At 40.5% G+C, this 25,420-nt stretch overlaps 1 protein-coding gene across 11 annotated transcripts in view; it reads left to right on the top strand.

The window, feature by feature from the left end:
- The window catches only part of NUDT2 (nudix hydrolase 2), a 365,305-nt gene extending 341,768 nt beyond the window's left edge, over positions 1-23,537 (top strand). For all 11 annotated transcript variants that reach the window (XM_044077961.1, XM_044077925.1, XM_044077953.1 and 8 more), the window contains one exon: positions 22,746-23,537. In XM_044077961.1, coding sequence (XP_043933896.1) covers positions 22,746-23,059 — 314 coding nt within the window. In that variant the 3' untranslated portion in view covers positions 23,060-23,537. The remainder of the gene's footprint in view (positions 1-22,745) is intronic.
- Positions 23,538-25,420: the final 1,883 nt, after the last annotated feature.

Raw genomic sequence — 25,420 nt, 5'->3', positions numbered from 1 at the left:
CCCTTATGAGGATGAGTCTGTTTACCTAGAAGCATTCGGCTCTCGACCCTCCACCTCTTGGGTGTCTCCACCTTTTGACAAACTACTGGGGGTAGTCAGTCGAAAGGCGTGGAGCTCTCCAGAGACAGTGGACCCTGTCCCAAGGAGGCCTAATAAGTTTATCACTGCCCCCGAGGACAAGTAGTTTCTTACAGAAGGTAGATGCTATGGTGGTGGCAGCGGCCACCAAGAAGGAATTAGCTGAAACGTCATCTGTCCATCCGCCGAATAAAGAATCTTGAACGATGGACAGATATGGGAAGCATATGTTTTCCTCAGCTGCGTTTACTCTGAGGTTGCTAAATTATCTTTCTCATTTCAAAAGACTTCAGAGGGATTTCCTCAAGGAGCTAGGAGAATTCCTCCAAGGTGCTAAAGCTGGGGCACTCATGGAGACAGTAACGACTCAAATTGCAACCTTAACCTCCATAGCAAACTCCTCCATGCGCCTGATTTCGTATGCGGCTGATGGAGCAAATAGGGCAACAGGCACAGGAATTGCTCTGAGGAGACATTCCTGGATGCTCCTTTGCGACTTTGTTGAACCCTTCAAGTCTTCCTTTATGAACGCCCCTTTTGATGGCTCGTCCTTGTTCAGGCCAAAAGTTAAAGAAACTCTTAACCAGGTGCAAACAGGACAGCAAAACTCTATCTGCCATGGGACTACCCCAAAGGTCAGAAGAGCGAAAAGATGTGGTTCCGCAAATCACAAGGAGCTTTGTCTGATGCACGTGGCAAATTTTCCCCTGGGGGCAGAGAGGGAAATAATAATGGAAGACGCGTCCTCGCGGCAGAGGGCTCCGCAGAACCAGGGAGATAGAGATACATTCTCTGGTAGGCCCTTCCAATGCTCCTGAAAGGAGGCCCATCTGTCCACCTCTGGAGTCAGTCGGGGGGGAGACTATCACTGTACCCAGAAGCCTGGCAAGACATCACCAAAGACAGATGGGTGCAGTCGATCATATCCAGGGGATACATCATTCCCTTATCTCATCTACCCAGTCCACAAAAATCCATCCCAGACATACCACCCAGTCAAAGGGATCAAGCAATTAAATGACTGACCAAAAACTAGTAAACAAAAAAACGACCAGTTCCACAACAGTTAACCATTTATTTAGTAGAAAACAACATAACTTGTATTCACTTGTATTCCTAAGCGCTTTCACCCAGTCACTATTATGGGCATCATCAGAGTGAAAGAACGATATAAAAACCTCTTTTATACACTTGTGTTACCTTACAAACCCACTCCCTCTATCTGAAACCAGTCAAAACGTCCAAACATAATTTATGCAAATACCTATTGCTACATAAAAATATTTTAAAGCAAACATATTAAAACTATTTAAAACCTTTTGAAATGCATTACTCAAATACAATGTGATTTATATTTCAAAATACTAGAGATGGAAATGTGTTCATTAATAACAGGAGGGTTAGATGCATCAGGTCTCAATTGCCACAAACACTCTTTTGCTTCCAATAGAGTCTTATCTCCACCCTTCTCATTGAAGGGCACACGGTCAATCACAAAAAATAAAAATGTTTTGAAATTCTTACACTTTAGACTGTGTAAATACAAAGAACTAGCAGATTTTTTGTTCTTAATATCCCTAACATGCTCTGATATCCATGTTGTTAACATCCGTATGGTTTTCCCTACATAACATGTGGGGCAACTTATACATGTAGGAACGTAAACGACCATTTTTGTGTTGCAATTACAAAATCCAGGACACCTAAATGGTCCTCCTTTAATTATGAATTGCAACATATGGTCCCTCATTAATAAATTTACATGTTTACATCCATCCCAGACATACCACCCAGTCAAACATTATTAGTTAGACTGGTTTTTCAAGATTTTTTCTTCAAAAAGTTATTTAAAGTTATTCAAAGTTACTCAAAGCCATTTTTTCCAATATCTGGTGCTTCCTGACCCAGTCGGCATCCTGCTTCTACAGCTAGGCTGACCCACTCAAACTTTCCCACTAAAAGTCTCCTGCCCGAAAAGGACACTGCCCTAAGAAACTGTGCACTAGCACACAAGTCCCTGAAGTCAGACCTGCAGTTTAAAAAGGCTGACCCACTCAAACTTTCCCACTAAAAGTCTCCTGCCCGAAAGGGACAAAGCCCTAAGAAACTGTGCACTAGCACACAAGTCTCTGAAGTCAGACCTGCAGATTAAAAAGGTTAATACCTTATGCTGTTCTATTAAATATTCCTATGTATTGTAAAGCTGACCTGGGTCTAAAGGCACCATTTAGGCTATCCCCACAATAATTTGGCTCTATCAACCCTGTTTAAATTAACCACTTTTCCCCAAGGTCCCTTATACCCAAAATAAAACACTTTGAATAGTATAATTTTATTCTGCCCTCCCACAAATAGCCCATACAATTATACTCTACATTTACAAAATGACCTGCAAATGTATAAAATAAGCATAAAACATTGTCCATACACTAGTGTAAAACACAAATTAAAATTTAAAGCCTTAAAGATCCTTTTGTCACACATACCAAAAACCTGGGCAATACTTCTCTTCTACCCTGGTAGATCTCCTCCCATAGACGAATAGTTTTGTCATAACATCTAAAGATAACACCCTTATCACCCCAACATCTCACACTAAACAGCTACGCATTGAAATTGACAACAATCTGAAATTTGACATCCATATCTCCCAAACAATCAAAAAGGTCAACAAAAAGATGGGACTCCTTTATAGGAACCACCAGTACATGACCAAGCACACCAAAGCCACCATGACTAGAACCCATCTGCTATCCATCCTTCTATATGCCTCCCCTATCTTAACTAACCTATGCCAAACAGAACTATCCAAGATGGAATCTTGCTACAACAAGACTGTCAAATTCACTACCGAAGCCACCCATAGGTCCCATCAGTGCCTAGCCCTTAACTCAACTGGCTTGAGTTTCCACAGCTGCTCCAACTCAACCAACTAACAATTGAACATAAGCTGTACCATCCTGACAACCCCCTGCCCTGAAACATCTAATTTCCCCCTATAACCCCTCCAGAAACTTAAGATCTGCACACCGGAATCACATAAATATCATCAAACACACAAACGAAGCAGGTAAATCTCTCTTTGCCTGCTCCATTGCCAGATGCTGGAATACTTTCCCAGATCACCCAACGTCAACATCCTCTACTAACCAGTTCAAAAAACTTCTCAAAACACACTATTTAAAGAAATGGCTATGCACATTTCACCCCCCCAGGCTAAGTTATACTAACCTAAATAAAGTCAGCTATGTTAATATATTATACTGTTTGCTAAGTATGCACAAGCTACTATAGCAAGCTACTTCTTGCTTTTATCCTGTGAATAAGTTTTTCACTGTATTATTCTCAACTATTATTGAACCTTATTGAATTTTCAACTACCGTACTGTATTGTAGTGCATTGTACTATATTGTGTTATATTTGGAGCTTTTCTCCCCAGGCCTCCGCTGAAAATGGAACTGTGTCCTGTCGGATTTTCCTGGTAAACAAATGTAAAATAAAAAATAAATAAATTTAGTGTTGTTTGCTATACCTATCTACTCTCTTTCTTGTATTGTAGGTTTGTTCTTTGTGGCAGTCGTTTGTTTTTTTTTTTTTTTTCTACTACTAGGCCTGTGTTGTTTTCTGGTGCTTCCCCTTTCTATTTAAGTTAGAGGATCGGGGAGCTGTTTATCCTGCTTCATTCCCTATAGCCCGCTTCTCCCTGTTGTTTGTTTCAGAGCGTCGTTTAAATCAGAGGCAACTCTCAGGTTGAGGAGTTCATCCTTTTTCAGTTAGAAACTCTCCTCAAACCCCTTTTTCCCTAAATAAAAAAAAAAATCTTATTGTGTGTACTATTGTATTTGTTGTTTTTTCTGCATTATGTGTAAAGAATAACATTCAGGTTTCAAAAAATATGACTCCTGTACACAGAAGGTGTCCATCACAGATGGACATACCAGCTGTATTTATTGTTTAGGGGCAGTGCACCCGCAGGTCTCTTGTTCTGTTTGTCATGGATTTAGTGCAAAAGTTTTGCAGGAACGCAAGAACAAACTTATTAACAGAGGTCTTCTTAAGGGACCCTTTAAACAAACCCTTTAGCAGCCTTCAACTTCTGAATCACTGTCGGCTCCGGCTTCTGAGCCGGCAAAGCAATTGGCTTCATTTACTGTTGTCTTGGATCCGAAGATTGTCAGATCCGAGAAAGACAAATCTTTTTTGGTTCCAGTAGCTTCTTCGGAACCGTCCAAGAGAAAGAAAAGGGATTGGTCACTGTCCCTGGAGCCTGTATGCTCGGAGCCTCAATCCCCTTTACTACAGTCTGTGGCTGGTAGCCACAAGTCCTCGGTGTGCTCCTCCAAGTCATCCAGGAGTCTATCAGATGATGACGTGGAGAGTGTGGTACGGAGGTAACTTAAGACACTGGACAGCAAATAATTCTGTCCAGCCCAGCCCAAAAGGATGTGGAGCCGAAGCCCGTTTCTTCTGTACCAGCTATTCCTCCTCTGATTCGATCCAGTTCAGAACCAGAGTGTCTGGAGGTCGTAGTGGTGGAACCATCAGTTCCGAGAACCACATCTAGTGTTTCGGTACCAACTTCCGTTCCGAATGTTTCCGTTGAAGGATCTGGGAGCTGACACTGCCGCTGGCTCGGGGGTAGGGGTCGGCTTGGAACCTTGTCGGACCCGGCCTCCCACTTGGAGCTGGAGCAGGTGTTCGGCACCAACATCGGCCTCAGAGCCCTCATCTGTGGTGCAGGGGACATCTCAGGGTTCTTCGGAACCGGAGACTATATCGAGCCAGGATCAAGGTGCCTTCGAGGTGATGAGTGCCTTCCCCTGAGTCTGCTCCACCCTCGGCTCCAGACACTCTTCCCCCGAAGGGGCCAATGTCAACCTCCACTCCACTGCTGCAGCCCAGGTGCAGAGAGCCCATGCTTCAGTTTACCCCCTTAGGGGAGACTCCTTCTTCCGAAACCTCCCCAGAGCATCCCTCTGAGGAGATCCTTCCGAAGCCTTCATGCAAGAGGAAGCATATAAACTCCCCTGAGTCTGTCATGTCGGATACAGACTTAGAGGATTCGGAAGGCTCCCCATGTTCTCCCTCTAAGGCTGTCTCATTTTTAGACATCCTGGAGATCCTTAAACAGCGGGGTGAATGGAACTCCCTATCCCCTTATGAGGATGAGTCTGTTTACCTAGAAGCATTCGGCTCTCGACCCTCCACTTGTTGGCTGTCTCTGCCTTTTGACAAACTACTGGGTGTAGTCAGTCGTATGGTGTGGGGCTCTCCAGAGACAGTGGATCCTGTTCCGAGGAGGCCTAATAAGTTTATCACTGCCCCCGAGGACAAGTAGTTTCTTACAGAAGGTAGATGCTATGGTGGTGGCAGCGGCCACCAAGAAGGAATTAGCTGAAACTTCGTCTGTCCATCCGCCGAATAAAGAATCTTGAATGATGGACAGATATGGGAAGCATATGTTTTCCTCGGCTGCGTTTACTCTGAGGTTGCTAAATTATCTTTCTCATTTCAAAAGACTTCAGAGGGATTTCCTCAAGGAGCTAGGAGAATTCCTCCAAGGTGCTAAAGCTGGGGCACTCCCAGAGACAGTAATGACTCAAATTGCAACCTTAACCTCCATAGCAAACTCCTCCATGCGCCTGATTTCGTATGCGGCTGATGGAGCAAATAGGGCAACAGGCACAGGAATTGCTCTGAGGAGACATTCCTGGAAGCTCCTTTGCGACGTTGTTGAATCCTTCAAGTCTTCCTTTATGAACGCCCCTTTTGATGGCTCGTCCTTGTTCAGGCCAAAAGTTAAAGAAACTCTTAACCAGGTGCAAACAGGACAGCAAAACTCTATCTGCCATGGGACTACCCCAAAGGTCAGAAGAGCGAAAAGATGTGGTTCCGCAAATCACAAGGAGCTTTGTCTGATGCACGTGGCAAATTTTCCCCCGGGGGCAGAGAGGGAAATAATAATGGAAGACGCGTCCTCGCGGCAGAGGGGGTCCGCAGAACAAGGGCGATAGAGATACATTCTCTGGTAGGCCCTTCCAATGCTCCTGAAAGGAGGCCCATCTGTCCACCTCTGGAGTCAGTCGGGGGGGAGACTATCACTGTACCCAGAAGCCTGGCAGGACATCACCAAAGACAGATGGGTGCAGTCGATCATATCCAGGGGATACATCATTCCCTTATCTCATCTACCCAGTCCACAAAAATCCATCCCAGACATACCACCCAGTCAAAGGGATCAAGCAATTAAATGACTGACCAAAAACTAGTAAAACAAAAAACCGACCAGTTCTACGACAGTTAACCATTTATTTAGTAGAAAACAACATAACTTGTATTCACTTGTATTCCTAAGCGCTTTCACCCAGTCACTATTATGGGCATCATCAGAGTGAAAGAACGATATAAAAACCTCTTTTATACACTTGTGTTACCTTACAAACCCACTCCCTCTATCTGAAACCAGTCAAAACGTCCAAACATAATTTATGCAAATACCTATTGCTACATAAAAATATTTTAAAGCAAACATATTAAAACTATTTAAAACCTTTTGAAATGCATTACTCAAATACAATGTGATTTATATTTCAAAATACTAGAGATGGAAATGTGTTCATTAATAACAGGAGGGTTAGATGCATCAGGTCTCAATTGCCACAAACACTCTTTTGCTTCCAATAGAGTCTTATCTCCACCCTTCTCATTGAAGGGCACACGGTCAATCACAAAAAATAAAAATGTTTTGAAATTCTTACACATTAGACTGTGTATATACAAAGAACTAGCAGATTTTTTGTTCTTAATATCCCTAACATGCTCTGATATCCATGTTGTTAACTTCCGTATGGTTTTCCCTACATAACATGTGGGGCAACTTATACATGTAGGAACGTAAACGACCATTTTTGTGTTGCAATTACAAAATCCAGGACACCTAATGGTCCTCCTGTAATTATGAATTGCAACATATGGTCCATCATTAATAAATTTACATGTGCTACAAAATCCACATTTACTCATCTTTGACATCTTATGTATATTCAAATTAACATCAATTTCTAGCAGTTCTTTTAAATTTATGCCCCTGCTGTAGGTAAACTCAGGTGTATTGCCTATAATCACTGTTAGTTCATTTTTAAAAATACTTTGCCATGTCTCCTGTACTATGGTCTTCACTTTAACAGACTTTAATCAGGATCCGGAATTTACCCAAGATTCTTTTAAGTACCAAAGAAGACAGGGGACAGGAGACCAATATTGGACCTCAGCACACTAAACGAGTCAGTAAAGAAGGAGAAATTTTGGATGGTAACACTGCAGTCGATACTCCCCTTTCTGGGAAAGGACAATTGGATGTGCTCGATAGATCTTTAGGATGCATACTATCATGTCAAAATGAACAGCCGCTCCAGGAGATATCTACGCTTCCAGCTGGGAGCCAGTCATTACCAATTTGGAGCCCTGCCCTTTGGTCTCACCACAGCCCCCAGGGTGTTCTCCAAATGTATGGCAGTGATCACGGCTCACCTTAGGCATCTGGAATTCTGGGTGTTTCCATACTTAAGACGACTGGCTCCTGACTGCCACCACCGAGCATCTACTACTACTCAGGCCGAGGGACACTACACTTCATCTCTGCTCAGAGTTAGGCATTACAGTCAATTTCGAAAAATCTGCCTTGTTGCCTTCTAAACATATTACCTTTATAGTACCAGATTTAAATTCAAAAAGCGTGGTAGCAAAACTGCCCGCAGAAAGAGTCCTAACATTACGCTGTCAGGTATCAGTCCTTTTGAGGAAAAAGAAAATACAAGTCAGGTTTGTGTTCAAGGTTCTGGGTTCAATGTCAGCAGCAGTAACCTTGGTTCCCTTGGCCCGTCTACACATGAGAATACTACAGTGACTTCTCTTCACTCAATGGTCCATGCAGGAGTTGCCCATGTCACACAAAATTTTGGTAACCAACACATGCAAAAAGGATCTTCGTTGGTGGATCCAGTCTACACAGGTGACATTAGGCAGGCCATTTGTTCTCCCCAACCAGTAGCGACTGTGACCACGGATGCTTCCCAGATGGGGGGGACATTATCTGGGATAGACTGTCCAAGGGACTTGGCAGGATTACAAATACCATCTGCATATCAATGTCCTGAAGATGAGAGTGGTTCTCATGGCATTGCAGGCATTTCAAAACTCTCTTCCTTCGGGGACAATTGCAATTCAATCAGACAATGTGTCTGTGGTATGGTACATCAACAAACAAGGTGGAACCAGATCCTACCCCTTATGTCGAGAGGCCCAGAGTTTGGCAATGGGGCAGCCTCTTCTCAACGCTTTCTCACTGTGACGCATATTCTGGGGAAATCCAACGTGATAGCGGACAAGCTGAGCAGGGCAATCTTAATGCCACACGAGTGGTCCATGAAACAGGAAGTTGCGAACAAAATTTTTCGCAAATGGGGCCAGCCATGCTGCAACTTTTTTGCCAAGTCCATCATTGCCAAATGCAGCAACTTCTTTGCCCCAATCCCTCCACCGGGGGAGTCACCCAGGGATGCACTTGTCCACATTTGGCCCCTGGGACTTCTCCACGCTTTTCCATCTTTTCCCCTTATACCGAAGTTAATCCAGAAAGCAAAATTGTTGAGTCGCAAGATAATTCTCATTGCTTCTTACTGTCCTCATCAGATATGGTACCCCTTCGTGTATGGCCTTATCTACAGGAGGATCCTAGGATCCTGGACCCAATGCCGGATCTCTTGACTCATCACTCCGGGTTTCTCTCTCCCTCCATCCAAACTCTCCAGCTCACAGCTTGGTTACTCCACTTCCAGTCTTAGCCAGGCTTCCAGAATTATCCCCAGCAGTGGGACATATTTTAGTGTCTGTGCACAAAAGCTCTACAAGAAAACTTTATGCGAGTAATTGGAAGAGATTTTCTTTTTGGGTGAACAAAAACCAATTGGACCCTCTCACAGCTCCCATTTCATCCATCCTGGAATTCCTGCTGAAAATTTTTAATCAAGGGACGGCAGCTGCTACTGTTCAGGTTCAGCTGGCTGCTATTTCTAACTTTCACATAGGCATCAAGGGTTCAAATATTATGTCTCACAGATTGTGTAAAGCCTTTTTGAGGGGCACATTCCTCCTAAGGCCTCCTATAAAAGAACCTCCATCACCATGGGATCTAAAGTTGGTATTAGCGTCCATGATATTGCCTCCCTGTGAGCCAGCTTCTTTTTGTCCCTTAAAGTTCTTATCTTGGAAGACTCTTTTTCTAGTATCCATCACTTCAGCTAGAAGAGTTTCTGAATTACAAGCTCTCTATTCGTCCTCCTTACTTGGTTTTCCACAAAGACAGAGTCTCCCTCAGAATAAATCCCTCCTTCTTACCTAAGGTATGTTCTGAAGCCAATCTAAATCAATCCATTACAAAGTAGATGTGGCCTCCTGGAACAGGGCTTCCTTTGGCTGCACTGTTCTGAAGAGTTTATTCCCTTGAGCCACCCAAGAAAGTAGGTGCTGGGGACGCTGTCCCAACCAGCAAAATTAAGGCGAGATGAGACAAAACATAAAGAAGTTATGTACTCACCATAACGTTCCATGTTTGTTGTCCAGTATCTCGCCTTCATTCTTACTTCCCTCCATCCTTACCCCTTCCTGCATTATTTGGAGGAGTCTTTTGGCCTAATATCTTGTTCCCCTCTCTTGTTCTGGGGCCCTTTAAGATTTGTGCCTTTTGTTGTAGATGTGTGTATATAGTTCTATATATTTATGTGTGTAATTTTTTTCTAAATTACACAAATCTCATGTCAGTCTAGTGTTATTAGCTTACCAAATGAGATCTGGGTATCTGCCACTAGGCTTCATGGGGTAGAGTGCAGCCTCGAGCCAGTAAAGAGGCTGTCGAGATTTAGTATAAGGCAGAGTTGGAACCGATGCTTGGTTCTGAACCCAACCGGCAAAATGAAGGTGAGATACTGGGCAGCAAACATGGAACATTATGGTGAGTACATAACTTATTTTTTTTAACTTCTAAGCTTATTCCTCCTTTAGTCACAGAAGATGCAGAAAAGGCAGGCAACCTAAACCAATCTTCTGTACACACCGTAATGACTTTCCATATGTTAAAATAAGAAAAGCACATGAGATGGAAATGCTAGCAGTTAAGATGTTCTTCGTTCCACATTGCTGCAGTCCTAACTATTGGGGTAGTCCGCTGTCCAGTCGGCCCGAATACCAAAGTATAAGGCTGGTCAGGAGGCGACGCCAGCGCCAATCGTCAGTAATGCCAACTAATTCACGCCCATTCACATCCTTGGTCGCTTTGTCTTTGATGCATGGTCCGAGTTGCAGAAGCAGTTTTGAGTGCAGGTTGGCGTTTCTGAAATTTTTCCAAGTCGGGATTTGACCGCGAATCAAAGTTGGCTAAGTACCCGTTTTTTTATTTTTTTTTTTTTTTGCCTCCAGTATTTAAAGAATGTCAAAAACTGTATTTCTTGTGTTAATTTGTGGGAAACAGATACCTCATAGGATTACCATACCTTGTGTATTCCTTAGTTGCTGAGGACGACGTTGTTGATGTTAGTTGTTGTGGCTGCTTATTAAGAGAAGGTTAGACTGCACTAGGTTAGGACTGTGCCAGTGCCTGTAGCGGGTTGCTGCAGCCTGTAAATGTATGCCGCCGGATGCCGATCGCTCCAAACACGCAAGAAGGACAGCAGCAAGAGGAACCAACAGTCCTGTTGGGGTTGTTGAACCGGTTCTTTAGAGGTTGGTTTGGCCCCAGAGTTTTCCAGAGGAGCAGGTCAGAGTCAGAGGCAGAGAGGACTACTACTCTTTTCTCTGCCTTTCTCTGGAGAGGTAGGCCTCTGGAGAGGGGCTTCTCCTAGCACTTCAGGTTCAGGTTCTAGAAACAAGAAACATATGCTTAAAATGGCTGAAATGTTGATTATTATCCTGAAGCCCCCCTTAAGATGAGGGCTGAGGTGGAACCTGAGTTTGAGAGTTTTGAACAGTGAACAGTGTTTCTGAGTCTTCTGAGACTCTGTTGAAGAAGATTCAGAGTATTATCCTTCTTCTGATGGAAGATCTCCATTCCCATCCTCTAGCTTCTATTTCTGAGTCTCAGATTCTTCTCATCCTGAGGAAAATCTCTGGGGAATTCTTTGGGAGATTACTCTTTAGGCAGGAAAACGAAGGGGAATTCTTGTTTTTGGTTTACCCTTGCATATTCTTGTTTTAGCTGTGTTAGCTGTTTTTACCTGTGGAAGATGTTTTTGTGATCCTTTGATGAATTGCCTTCTGTTCCCTGAATCCTGATTCTGCCTCTGGCTCGTAAGGTAGAATGCTCTAAGTGGCCCATAGGGTGCCAAGGCGAGAGTGGAAGGATAAGTCCGGGGGTGTTTCTCAGGTTGGTGTTAATGTAAAAGTTGTTAGGGTAAACTGGTTAAGAAAACCCTGGATAAAGAGGCAAGGAAAGAAAGTGATACTTTTAGAAAGATAGATGGGAAAAACAATTTCTCATATGAATTGTATCAAAATTATGCCCAAATATCAAAATTATCTAATCTAAAAATTTTTCTCAAGAAATTCTAGGTGATGCTTTGAGTTTAGTTGGGTTTGAGTCATGTGTCTGAACAAGTGGGTATTCATTGGTTGCAGTGGTTTTTGATGCTGTAATGGCCTCCTCGGCTTTGGCTGCCACTAGTTCTGTTCTTCGAGCAGTTCCCTTCTGAGCATGTTGCGAGGCATGATTGGATGAGGGCATGGGATTTTGCTGAGCATGTTATTTTGGATGCTCTTGGACAGTCTGTGTGGAGATTGAAAATTTGGTCTCACCTGGAAACTAAAAGAGATTTTTAGTCTATGCAAAGATTTTTGTTATTGCTTTGCGTGCAGTATAGGTAGAAGTAGAAGGGGGCCTACTGCCCTGCAGTCTGGGGTGATGCTAGGGTGTAGGCAGAGCCTGGTAGGAGGGTCTAGAGCTCAAGGGACAGGCTCAGGTCTAACTCAGGCAGGACCAGGCTCAGCAGCCTCAGTCAGACTCTGGTGAGGGCAGGCCTGGCAGCCTGCCACCCAGCGCCCCGTATTTTCACTGTTCTAGATCCCTTTTTGGCAGCAGTGGTTCTTTTTTGGGAGACTCTGATCTTTTCACTACAAAGAACATTGGGCATTGGAGATATAAGACAGATGGGTGTTGTGGGATTATTTATTCCACTTTCCCCTTTATTTCAATTACATGCGCCCTCACTCCATCCTAGGACGGCCAGGCGGCTGCGAGACAAAGGAATTTCTGTTACTCCATATTATTTTCCGCCAGCCCCTCCCTCAAATCAGGGGAAAGGATGAAAAGGAGCCTAAGATTTTATCTAAGTAAAAGTACCAAAGACAGGGAAAAGTTGGAGACCTTATTGCAACATACAATCCCTTTTCACCATATTGGACATCAAAACTTACACACACACACCAGCTCAACAGCTTTTACCTCTGCTGCTTTAAGATCACCTGGAGTAGCTTCACTTCATGAGCCAGCTGGGTATTCCCATAAGTATATCTCTGCATTAGGCTCTCAAGGCATCTGCAGGGGAAATTCTCATTATCAGTTCTCTGCATTGCTCCTTTGGCTTATCTACATTGTGATAGTCACAACTTTCTACCAGCTACTATTCAATTCAGGTCCTTGCTACTTGGATGGCTCTATGATTCTAACCTGTCCCAAATATAAGACTTACTACTGATTCTGCCTAATTCTGGCTGTAGAACTGGATGCATCCTTCCTAGTGTATACTGATGACAAGATGCCTCTGGCTTGAGACTCACTATTCTAAAGTCCCTCATAGTACCCACTCAAGACATGTCAGAAGGGCACAGCTTTCTGATGAGCAGCAAAGAGGAGAAACAATCATCGGACAAAAACCATCTCATACAAACATCTGCTAGTCCGGCATATCTGTATGGTGAGCATTCACTGCAAGGGGGGTCCTTCTCCTTCAATTCTGGCATGGGTTGGTGGCATTGGGTGTTCCTAAATGCCAAAAATGTAACTATGATATTGGGACTTATGTGGTCAAACAAAAAATTGGCCTTCACTTAGGGATTTGGATTTGGGCTCCAAGAATCAAACCCTATTGACAGAATTTCTTGTGATTTGTGGGCTAAGAGCAAGACAAACCTAAACAGCTCATACTAAGCAGATTTTAGCTTCAGAGGATAATGGATGGAAACTCGGACACATCTACATGCCAAGTCTAAACATAGTACAGTACAAGACAAGTCAAGACAAGCAGTACAGCATCAACATGGGTACATGAAGGAGACCAGGGCAGGAGATGTTCTTCAAGGCATTAATTAACTTCAAGGAACACACTATTCCACAAGGCAAACTGACTCTTATTCTACAACACAACATTCAAGTCCAACATCAACTCAAGAATTGGAAAGCAACTCTTCGATCTATGCAGGCAAGAGGTCAGCAATGGCTAACTCGATCGGGCACCTTTGGAACTAATCACTTCAGGCAAATGCAGACAAACCACGCTCCTTAGCCAATGTTCCCAAGTTAAATCATGAAATTCCAAACAGTGACTTGGGACTCTTCATGTTTACCACCAATTGTCAAGTTTTTGCACAAGGGCAGACATAGATCTTCAGTTTGCTCACCTTCCACTTGGAAAGTTTCTTTTGCACAAAGGGGTTTCATGTGCCACCTCTAGTTTGGAGGAGTTTTTAAAACTGGTTTAAATGAAACTTTATAAAGAAATGTAAATGCTAGTAAACCTTTTAGCAACTAGATGGCACTGTCCTATAAGTTTTGATATGAGATATATTTTTTTTAATTGACATTTGCTCATAGATACGTACTAGGCTAATGGCCCTGGAGCCTTTGCAAGCCTAGCCCATAGAAGTGTCCTGGCATTGTGCCGCCTGACGTTAATGAATGTTGCAGTTTTGATTATCAAAAGGCTGTAAGAAATTTACTTCTTTAAATACTTCCTTATTGATTAGTTTTGAAATGTTTATTTCACTTTTTTATTATTAGTGGCGTTAGTAATGACATCAGCGTTGGCATTGGTATGAACTTCATAAATGCTAGAGAGGTAGGTGTTATATTATGCACTGAAATGAGATGTAAACAAATTGAAACCAGTTTGCTAGCTTCTCTTGCCCTTTTGCACTGTGGTGAATTCAAATTAATGCACTATTTCTTCCATGTGTACAGTGCATAATGTATTATATTGTTTGCATGCATATATGGGTGTGCTTTCTTTCTTTTTGTCTTTTTAGTTTGTGCTTGTTTAGTGGATAATATTCTAACTGAACAACACAGATGCTGAACAATCTGTTCTTCCCTGCTTGGTCCAGCAGCAGGAGGCATGCATACCACTGAGCAAAAAAATGAAAAAAAATTCAGAAATATACCAATCTAGTGACATCGGAGAGCAAATCCAAGCAGTTACCCACTGCAGATGGCCTCCTTGAAAGTCAACTGACATGAGTACCTGTCTGCTATGATTCCCCATTTATATAGACTGGCCTCACAAGCAGCCCTTCACTGGGGCTAAGAGAATGCTGCTAAATGTTGGTATTGACCACATTTTTGTATCTTGTCCTCCAGCTCAGAAATTAATTCCAGACAATATTAAAAATAGAAGACCATGCAGGAAGTTAAACAGGTGTTTCTTTCCCCATTTCAAAAATTGCCCAAAATCTATCCCACTGAGTTCTGACCTTTTTATAGGAAATGGACCATGCAAGTTACCACAGCCTCAATAATCTACTGGGTGACAACAAAGGCTATTCTCTCTGTTCTCCCCTTGGTGATTCCTTATTTGTTACAAGTTCTGTCCATTCTTCCCCCAACATCGCAGTGGCATAGCCTTGATTTTCTAGTCCTAGGTAAAGGAGGGAGTTAGTGTTTCAGAATGTACAGTAGAGTTCTGAACAAAACCCATTCTGGGTCCCATTACATCTAGCCTTTCCCCTGTTTAGGAGTAATTAGAAAATAAGAACAGGGGGGGGGGCTCACACAGCAGACGAGGGACTGCTAAAATTTCCCAGGATGTGTTCTTAAGCATCTGTATAGGTACAGTGAAATGATTTCCCCCCTGTCCCCCAGCAGGAAATGGTTATCAGAAGTTTTATTTTGAGGCTGTTTAGAACAGCCAACTTGTAAATTGCAGTGCAGACTTGCCATCAACCAGATCCAAGGTAATGACACCCAAAATCTTTATGTATGTGGGTTTTTATGGCCCATAAAATATCTTGCTGTCATTTAAATATTTATTTGACATTTGCTGACTGGGATAGTCTGACTGAGCTAGTGCCCTTTTTCAGCAGAGGCTTGGGAAGAAAAGCTTCACTATCATATACAGTAGTTTAACACAGTAACAAATGTCGAGAGCACATAGCTCATTAATAATAAAAAACAGTATTACATCATATGGTTACACATTTCATCACAAGGGTTAGACAGATGATCAGTATGTATAGTTGTATGCACAGATGGTGTCAAATGCAATTTGTCAGAATTATTTGCAGAATACATAGAAAAAACGTTGTATGTAGAGGCAGTGTCCTGAGTATAATAAAATCACTTTGTCATCTGATTCAGTAGTAGCATTTTACATATCATAAAGATAGTTAGTAAAGGAGCAGATTTTGTAACTCGACAAGGAATGGAAAGACTTCAGAGCCGAGTGCCACCCAAGAATAAATTTTATTAAAGTAATATTGTTAAGCGCTTTCGTCCTTTGGTTTTTTGGACTTCAAGGTTGCAAAGTTCCTTATAGGTTTGAAGATGTGGGAGGATTTTCCAAGCATTGGCTATTTTAGGCATTAGTGTATTGTTTGAGATAATAAGGATGTGCTGAGAGATTTAACTCTAATTGTTGGAAGGGGGATAAGGGAGTTCAAAACATTTAGAAATTAGAGTTAAATTTTTGCACTGCATCATCAAGAGGTAGATAAGTTAGAAAGGACCAGTTAATAGAGTAGAGAATGCTATTAAAGGTATCTTGGGGGAAATCAAATAATGTACGGCTTTCTATAAATTTGTGAGGTCTGGAGTGGGGGAGGGAGAATCTGTGCACTCTAATTGGTGAGTGGTCGCTTAATGAGTCAGGTAGAGATTCAGGGTAGTGGTATATTTATGGATGAGAAATTAGTATCCAGTCTATAGTAGAACTGGAATTAGTTGGTTTATTGATATGGGTTGGTGTGGTGATTAGTTTTGAGAAGCCATGCAAGTTAATGCTTTAGCAAGCAAACAGCCACTGCAAGTCCAAACAAAATGTAATGAAACACAAGCAAAACAGTTTATTCTCTTTTCATACACTCTGGCGCCTCATCTGTTAAGCCTTCAGGGAGTACAAATACAATGCAACTTCCCTCACCCCTTATATACTCAGTCAATTAAACAATTAATTAAATCAAATACTTCCAATTAAGTTCTGTGTATAAACCTTTGTGATCCAAGGTATCAAATTTCAAAGTAAAAAGTGCTTCTTTATACAACCATTTTTCTATTATTGATACAGGGTCTAAAAAATAGACTCCACTTGTTCTAAAACACAATCTTGCAACAGTTTAAAGTTACTTGCATGAAAGTCTTTAAAATGCATAGCTAAAGGACTGTTACAATTAACTTTTTTAATGTCCCTTATATGTTCTTGAAGATGCAGTTTAAATTTCTGTTTACTTTCATGTACATGAAACTTGTTACATGGACTTTTCAGAATATACACAATTCCTTCTGTATTGCAAGTGTAGCATCCATTTGGAAAATAATTTATAGTAGAAAAGTTCTTTGCAACATGAGAAAAATAGAACATTTCCCACAGCTAAAAGTGCCATATCTTAAAATAATCTATGTATTCATACTTGGCATTTGACATTTGTAGTGCACTATTATATCAGAAATACTACAGCCCTTTTTATAAGAAATCAAAAGTTTGTTTGCTAAACATTGTTCTAAAATACCATCTTTAAACAACATAGGCCAATAGTAATGTAAAAATTGCACAATCTGTTGGCTTCATACATTGCAAATAGTCACAAAGTAAATCATCTTACCGGTGTGGTTGGCACTATTATTTCCTACATCTCCCCTACCTATTCTTTTGTCAAAGTCTATCAACTCAATAAATGAAAGTCCCTCATTAGGTGTATTTACTGAGTTTCTTCTTCTGCTTAGATATTCACCTTTGTAACGTCTAGTTCTAACCCTATTTAAAGCTTCTAATACTTCTGTCGTATATCCTGTTTGTGTAAACATTTTAACTGAATGTTGTATATCTTCTTCAAAATCTTTACCTAAATTACACAACTTGCTTATTCTCAGAAACCCAGTGTATGGTAAAGAAGACGTCAAGTGGGGGAGGGGGGTGACAGCTGGAACCATGCAGGAAATGTGAACCCCCTCCTTTGAACTTTCTATAAACTTTCCTACCGATAAATCCTGTTTGTACACCCACAATTCCAAATCTAAAAAAAATAACTCTCTCACCTAACTGTAAGCCACTAAACTTGAGACCAAACTGGTTATTATTAACTGCTCCATAAAAATGTTTACCTGGTCATTACCTCCCCTACAAACAAATCAAATCATCTATGTATCTAAAAATACCTAATGACATATCTTTTATAGAAAGAAAGACCAAACATACTCTTAATTTAAAAAAAAAAAAACATCATTAAGTTGGCATACATGGGGGAAAGGATGCCCCCATAGCCGTACCTTGTAGTTGATGAAAAATGTCTTGGTTAAAAATAAAATAATTATTTTCTAAACAGAACTTAACAAGCGCCAATCCATAACTAGATAAAGAGGTCTCTCCTAAAAAAATACTTCAGGGCCTTCATCCATTGAATATGTAAAATGTTTGTGGAAAGACTCTGTGCGTCTGTTACCATCCAATAAATACCTTGTTCCCAACTTAAACCTGCAATTTTTTCAATAAAATCTTGTGTATCTCTGATGTATGATACTTTTTTTTTAACATAGTGAAGTAAATACTCATGTAAAAAAATACCTATGTTGTGTAAAAAATACTTTCTAGCTGAGACAATCGGCCTGCCTTGTAAGTTCTCCAGGCCCTTATGTATTTTAGGTAAGCAGTAAAAAACTGCTAATTCACAGTCCTGCAGAGAAAATTTCCTTTCAATGTAATTTTGGGAGAAATAGCCTAATCTATAACCTTTATGAAGCAGCGCCTCATAGTAAATAGCTTGCTTATACATCCTAACAACTCTATTATACACTTTTATATCATTCAAAAGATCATAGCGCATTTTTGCATACTGGTTATAATTCAAAATGACCACCTTATTGCCTTTATCTGCCGGTTTTACTACTAGTTGAGTATTGCTACCCAAACATTTTAAGGCCTGCCATTGTTCTATAGACAAGTTAAAGTTGACATTCATATTGCCTTCCCAACAATTACATAAACGTTCAATAGAAAAATTACATACTGCAGAAAATTTTTGAATAGTTTGATTATGAAAAGGGGGTACAAATCTGCTTTTGCTTAAAATACTGGAAGTATTCAATAAACAAGAAGAATTCACTAAAACCTCCCCACCACAAGATATTTCAGAATTACAAGAATAAAAACTGTCATTAGAACGTTCAGTACACAAATCCTCTGCAGGCTCATTTTTATCAAAAAAGCATATTAAATGCAATTTTCTAATTAACCGAAACACTTCATTTTTTAAGTTATGCAAGCAAGGCAGGACCGTTGGAACATATTTTAATCCGAGATTTAAAACGGATTGTAACACATCCATTATAACTTCACCAGAAAGATTTACAACATTAGAATCAGAAACTTAAAAACATTATTGCCATCTACCTTTTTTGTACTGCTGTTTATTATGTCCTTCATTATATTGTTGCTGTCCATAACTGGTTCGACTTCTTTTTCTTTCATTCTGAAAGCCCCCAGTCCTGTTGTTGACATTATGAAATCTCTCTTGATGAACCATAGGATCTTGTGCTGGAGGCAAAGGGGGGTATTCACATTCCTCTTCTGTAGAGCTCAGATCTTCTGACGAAGCAAGTGAAACCGTTAATGGTTTCTTCCTGGTTCCATTGTTACTAGCCTACTGGTCATGCACTTTAAATATCCAGAGAAACACCTTCCCATTACTGTAGTCTCTCAAGTCCCCCCAGAGCTTTCCCTTCTTTTTGTCCACCAAGTCTTTTTCACATGACTTAAGTTTATCATTAATTTCAGACAGCAAAGAATCCATCCTTGCTGTAGCAAGTCTATTAGATAAATCTATGACAAATCCATTCTAATGCACATTTATAGGCTGCAGCAACCCATCTCTCCCTAAATACCTGATGATCTTCCACTCCCATATCAAAGGGGGTACTAGGGTCTTTAAAGGCATGAAGCCCTCTTGATGTAATATTCAATTCTAAGTACCTGTTGAGACTCTGGATGTTGGGTATTAGTCTCAACAAAAATCAATTATGTTCCAATGTTTACACATTTCTTGTACCTCATTAGTCAAATTAACTGCTATGTTAGCCTCAACAGATTGGAAAGGAGTCTCCATACGACAATTTCTCTCATCCATATATTTGTCCCAAAGCTTTTCCACTGCAGATGTTCTGTCCTCTATATGAAATACATATTGCTCCATAGAATGGAAAGAATCTGCAGTTTCTTTGCTTTAGCAAGGGCTGCTAGAGGTTAGTGGAAACTAGTTGATGTTGACGTCTCCTAGGAGAGTACTTTCATTAGTTATGTTATATGTGAGCCAGGAGAGGATTTGTTCTAATATGGTGATGATGGCATCAGGAGGTATTGCAGCAATAGTTAATGTATTGTGGTCATTAATTTTGCAGTTGACAGGAGTTCAATGGGGTGAAAAGAAGGGGGAGGGTTAGATGGGGGGCAAGGTGATGTGGTTAGAGTAAATTATAGCAACTTCCCCACCTTTTTTATTAGGTCTGTCAAGACTTAGAATGTTGTAACCAGGGGAAGGAATTCTTTGTCCGAGATGTGAGGTTTGAGGCAAGTTTCAGTAAGGGTTATTATATCTGGGGAGTGTTATTTCATCCAAGCATGAAATTCAGTAACTTTCTTGAGACTGCTGCTGATATTCATTGAGTATATTACCATTATTGGAGTGAAGAGCAACAGGATGTGTAGTTAGGTGAGCATTTGGTCCTGGATTAGAATGGATATCACCTGAACGGATCAAAGTGTTTGAAGGAATAAGTTAAGGTTTGGTAAGAGATATGGTATAAGTAGTATTTTGGCTTAGTTCTAGGGATGACTGAGGTGTAGGGGGATTTTGATTTTTGTGAAGGGAGGAGTTTGGAGTAGGGAAGATAGAGGGTGTTATTGAGAATGAGTACTGGGACTGAGAGGCTGGGGTATTATGAATGGAGGTTGGAGGAAGGTGTAGTGGATTTGTGTATGATATGAGGAGAGGTAGTATAAGAATATTAGAAGGGGAGTTGAGAAGAAAGTAATAAACATGGTGTGATAATGAGGTGAAGAAGTATAGAGGTGAGTGCTTTGTATAATAGCGTTTTGAGGGTTTAAGCTTTAAGATGAGGTGTTTTTAGTTTAAATAGATTGGGAGGTAATGGATGTTATAGTAGTTACAGCAAGACTATGGAGTTACAGTAATTAAAGAGAGTTTAGAGGAGGTGGTATGTAGTAGAATAGGCGTGTTTAATTCGAGGGGAAGGTAGAGGTAAGGAGACATGAAGCAAGTGTTGCCCAGGTGAAGGGAGTATTGATAGGGTAGTGGTGTGTTTGAGGGGGAGCTATTTGTGTGGTTGGATGAAGTGAGTGGGAGGGGTATGTCATGTAGTAGTGGCTAGATAGGTGGGACTGGTGATTGAGTAGTGATAGGTAAGAACGGAATAATACAGAATGTAATTAATGAAAAATGGGAGGAAGGGGAGGTGCTAGGAGGGTGGAGAAAAGGATGTTAGCTATAAATTTAATTGTATTCTGGTGTGGGTAGGAATGGGGGTAGGGTAGTGGAGTGAACCTAAGCGTAGCGGGTTAGACTAGATCTCAGCAGGCTGAGTAGGAAAAGAAAAGCAATCAGTGAAACAGTAAAAACTAAGCTAAGGCTTATTGTTAGAAAAACCTGAGTAGTAGAGATGAGTGAGAGAAATCACAGTTTTTTTTTAAGGGAAGCAGCGACAGAGAGGGGGGACAGGTAGGTTAAAAGAGGGAATAGACCTGTAAAAAGGTAGATGAAAAGGTGCAAATAGTGCAGCGGGGGGTTGGACAGTAAGGATAAATGAAAAGGTGCAAATAGTGCAGCAGGAGGGTAGGTTTAAGGTTCTGTGATGCACTAGGAGCCGGGTACATGCAGAGTAAATGCTGTAATTAAGTGGAGATATGAACATACTTTAGGAAAGGTTGCATTTTTGCAGGATTGTTTTGGCAATGCTGAGGAGGCAAAATGTGCTTCAGACTGGGTAGATGAGTGTTCCTTTTTGGCGTTTCAATTGTTTAGCACTCTAGAAAAAGAAGAGAAAAATGGATGGAAGTTAGATGAGAGCCTGTATTATTGGTTTGCAATACACAAAGATGTTTAAAGAAAATAGTATAGAGAGAGGGAGGGGTAAGAGAGTGAGAAAGAAGTGAACAACTTAAGGTTTACAGAGAACAGAAACAGTGCAGTACCATGTAGGAGGGATTGTAGAATGTTTACAGAGGGAAGGCATATGAAATAGGATTGTAGCAGGTAACAGAACGGTAGTGAATTAACACATTTAAATAAATTTAAACGTCATTGCACAATGCAATAACTGGAGCCAAGCAGTGACTTTTCATAGTCAAATAAGCCAACATACAGGTTAACAACAGATGCTAATAGGCTAGGAGTGGAACGACCTATCTATTTTAAAGCTGCTCGCAAATGATTCTTCAGTTGGCAACTAGAAACATGCTTAAAATCTAGGTTCAGTTGAGGTAGTGTCCTGTTGAGCTGACACTGCAAGGTTCATCCAGAATAAACCGAGAATTAAGTGACATTCTACAGGCTGCTGAAATGCAATGAACAAACTTTGAACAGTACTAAAATCGCCAAATAGTCGTAATAGATCATTGCTTGCTAGTAGTGTAATACTAATACCTGGAACAGCAAGCAGTGTAATGAAATGCTTAAGCAAAATGAGCTCTGTATAAAAGAAAAGCATCATAAAACAGTTCTGAAACTGGAATAGCAAAGAAATGAAACACATAAGCAAACCGAGCTCTGAATAACTAAAAAGCGTCTTAATACAATACTGACCCCTGGAATAGCAATGAAATGAAACACCAAGCAAAAATGAGCTCTCTCTAACTAAAAAGCATCTTAATACAGTTACAAAGTTAAGTAGTATACTAGAGTTCATGATCTCAAAGGTAAACTGCATTAGCTACAGTCCAGAACTGTTATTCACAAAATTCTAAAAAAATAATAGAATGTAGTTGTAGCACATCACCTACATAACATATTGAAAGACAAAAGCTGCACATTGCATTTTTTTCTCACTGGAGAATAGTTGTTATTGTATTGAGGTTTGGCCTTAACATAGAAGTGGGTGGAGAACTAACACAACTGTCTTAGGCAACAAGTGTGATGCTTTACCACAATGTAATGTTTTGTTAACTTTCTCTCTCTTCTTTGGCAGGTCATGTAGATCCAGGGGAAGAAGATCTTCAGACTGCACTGCGCGAGACAGAAGAAGAAGCTGGGCTTGAAAAGTCACATTTCAGTATGGTGGCAGGATACAGAAAGGAGCTAAATTATGTAGTAAGAAATAAACCTAAGACTGTGATCTATTGGCTGGCAGAAATGAAAAATGATGAAACTGAAATAAAACTCTCTAAGGAACACCAGGCATTTCGCTGGCTGAAATTAGAAGAGGCTTGCAAACTTGCTGGGTACCCAGACATGCAGGAAGCACTCAAAGAGGCACAACTGTTTGTCACTGCTTCCCAGTGATGATAATCACTGAAGATGTCTTCATTGTGAAGTAATGTACTTAAACAAATCTGTCTTTTGCCTGCTGGATGAAGACAGACCATCCCCCTTAAAGAGAGTTGCATAGCACAGTACAGAACCTACATATGTGCTGTTTATTGGAAAGTAAAAGAGTCCAAGTTTTGGAAAGAGATATTTCAAGAAAACCTTGTGGTTGTGTTGCAGTAAAAGCTTTACACCACTTTGTGAAATGTCTGTTGTAAAATTAAGATGGGAAGACATGTGAAACTGGAAACATTTTTTCCTGAAAAAAAATAAACATCTGCCATAGTTCCAGCATAGACATACATCATTTAATATAGAGAATATATCTCAAAAGGAATAAAAAATATTCTTGTGTGTCAGGTCAATTCACCCAAATAAGTGCATCTGTCAGGAACTTGTACTGATGATTTTTTTATCAGTGATAATTGAAAATTAAAGTTTTCACAGTACTGCAGTTTCAAGTTGTTCTTTGATTTCTTTTTTAATGTTGAAAGCATTTTATACTTGCTATTTGGAAGAGTTGCATATTACCATTGGGATGTGTAAAATAGGGCCCATTATACAATTACCCCCTATTAATATTCAAAAACGTGCACGCTGATTGGTCAGCGTGCACGTTGTAAATCAGAGTTATAGTAATGGAAAAAGGTCCGGTCACCCGGACTTTTTTCCCATTACTATAACTCTTTTTACAGCAACGGAGAACGCAAGATCTCCGTTGCTTCACACTGTCTCGCTATGTTAAACTCCTTTAACATAGCGAGACTGTTTGTAAAAAGCAACGGAGATCTTGCTTTCTCTGTTGCTTTTTTCAAAACTGTCTCGCTATGTTAAATGGGTTTAGCATAGCGAGACAGCTTTAAAAGCAACGGAGATTCTCCGTTGCTTTTTTTTTAAAGCTGTCTCGCTATGTTAAACCCATTTAACATAGCAAAACCGGTTGCAAAAAGCAACGGAGATCTTGCTTTCTCCGTTGCTTTTGCCCACAGCTCTGATGCACTGCGTAGGCATACGCATCCACAGAACATCAGAACTGCCGCAGAATACCAGACAGCTGCCGAAGGGCAGCATGGAGGCATTTTATAATGCCATTATTTAAGAAAAGTAATTTTTTTTTCTTAAATAATGTCATTTTATAATAGCAATAACCCACTTCTGGGTGTGGGTAATGCTGGATTTACCCACAGTTGACTTTGTTTGGCCACTCGGGCTTCGCCCTTGTGACCAAACCACACCAACCGTGGGTAAATCCAGCATTACCCACACCCAGGCATGGGTTATTGCTATATTACACTGGCTTTAAAAATTATATTTTTTCTGTTTAACTTTGGCTGACTTAATACATTATTTTTTTTAAACTAGGCTCAGTTTTTATGTTTGTCTTGAATTGTATCTGATATCTGCCACTATTCATAGTCTGAAGACAGTTATTATTGTATGGCTCTACATTTCTCAAAGGAGAACACCCAAATTAAGTTTTTATTTCCAAAAAAGTAATTTTCCTTCTGTATAATCAAGCACTCATGTCACATACAGAAAAAGCATCCTTTAATTATTATTCCATTTGTTTTATGTCTGGATTTAATTTCTGTTTACCTTTCTTGCGTTCATCTGTTACATCAAAAAGGCTACTAAGAGTAGCAGAGTACTTAGGCTAGATCACTTATTCCAACTACAGAGCTGTTAAAAAGTGGTTCTTAAGTAATGGTATTTAACTGTGCCTTATCAGTCACAGGTCGCCAGCATCATACACCTCCTACCCCCATCAAAAATACTCTGTAGAAATACTCTTATCAAATAAAACCAGCACCCCTTAACTTATCAACTTAACCCAAGCTCTACAAAACAGCCCAGACATTTCACACAATGTTAAGAATAATTACAGTAGCTGTCATACTGCTCCCACTAACAAGCCCATTTAACCTCATATCACAGCAACCTAAAAAGACAACATACACTTCCAACATAGACATATCACTAATTTACAACAGGCTGCACTCTATAACCTCACTATATCCTCCACTATCTTTAACATTACAACCATCCAACTAGCTCACTTTCATATAATTAAAGTACCTAACACCTCCACTCTCTCCCTACAATACAACAGGTATATTATTAAAACTATAAAAAGATCTATTTACATAGCATCTAAGCTTACTATAAGTGGAGATATACACCCAAACCCAGGGCCAAGCTCTGCTAAACTGCACTTACCCACCCCAACATCTGCTACATCTACATAGAAACTCTACTGACTTCCTACTGCTAAACATTAACATTAGAAGCATCAAAAATAAAATCCATGACTTACATGCTAATCTCTCCATATACTCA

Source organism: Protopterus annectens, chromosome 1.part1, assembly GCF_019279795.1.
Source record: "Protopterus annectens isolate FY-2018-M chromosome 1.part1, PAN1.0, whole genome shotgun sequence".
Taxonomy (NCBI): domain Eukaryota; kingdom Metazoa; phylum Chordata; order Ceratodontiformes; family Protopteridae; genus Protopterus; species Protopterus annectens.
The sequence above is the reverse complement of the archived record's forward strand: the minus strand, read 5'-3'. Positions and strand labels throughout refer to the sequence as shown.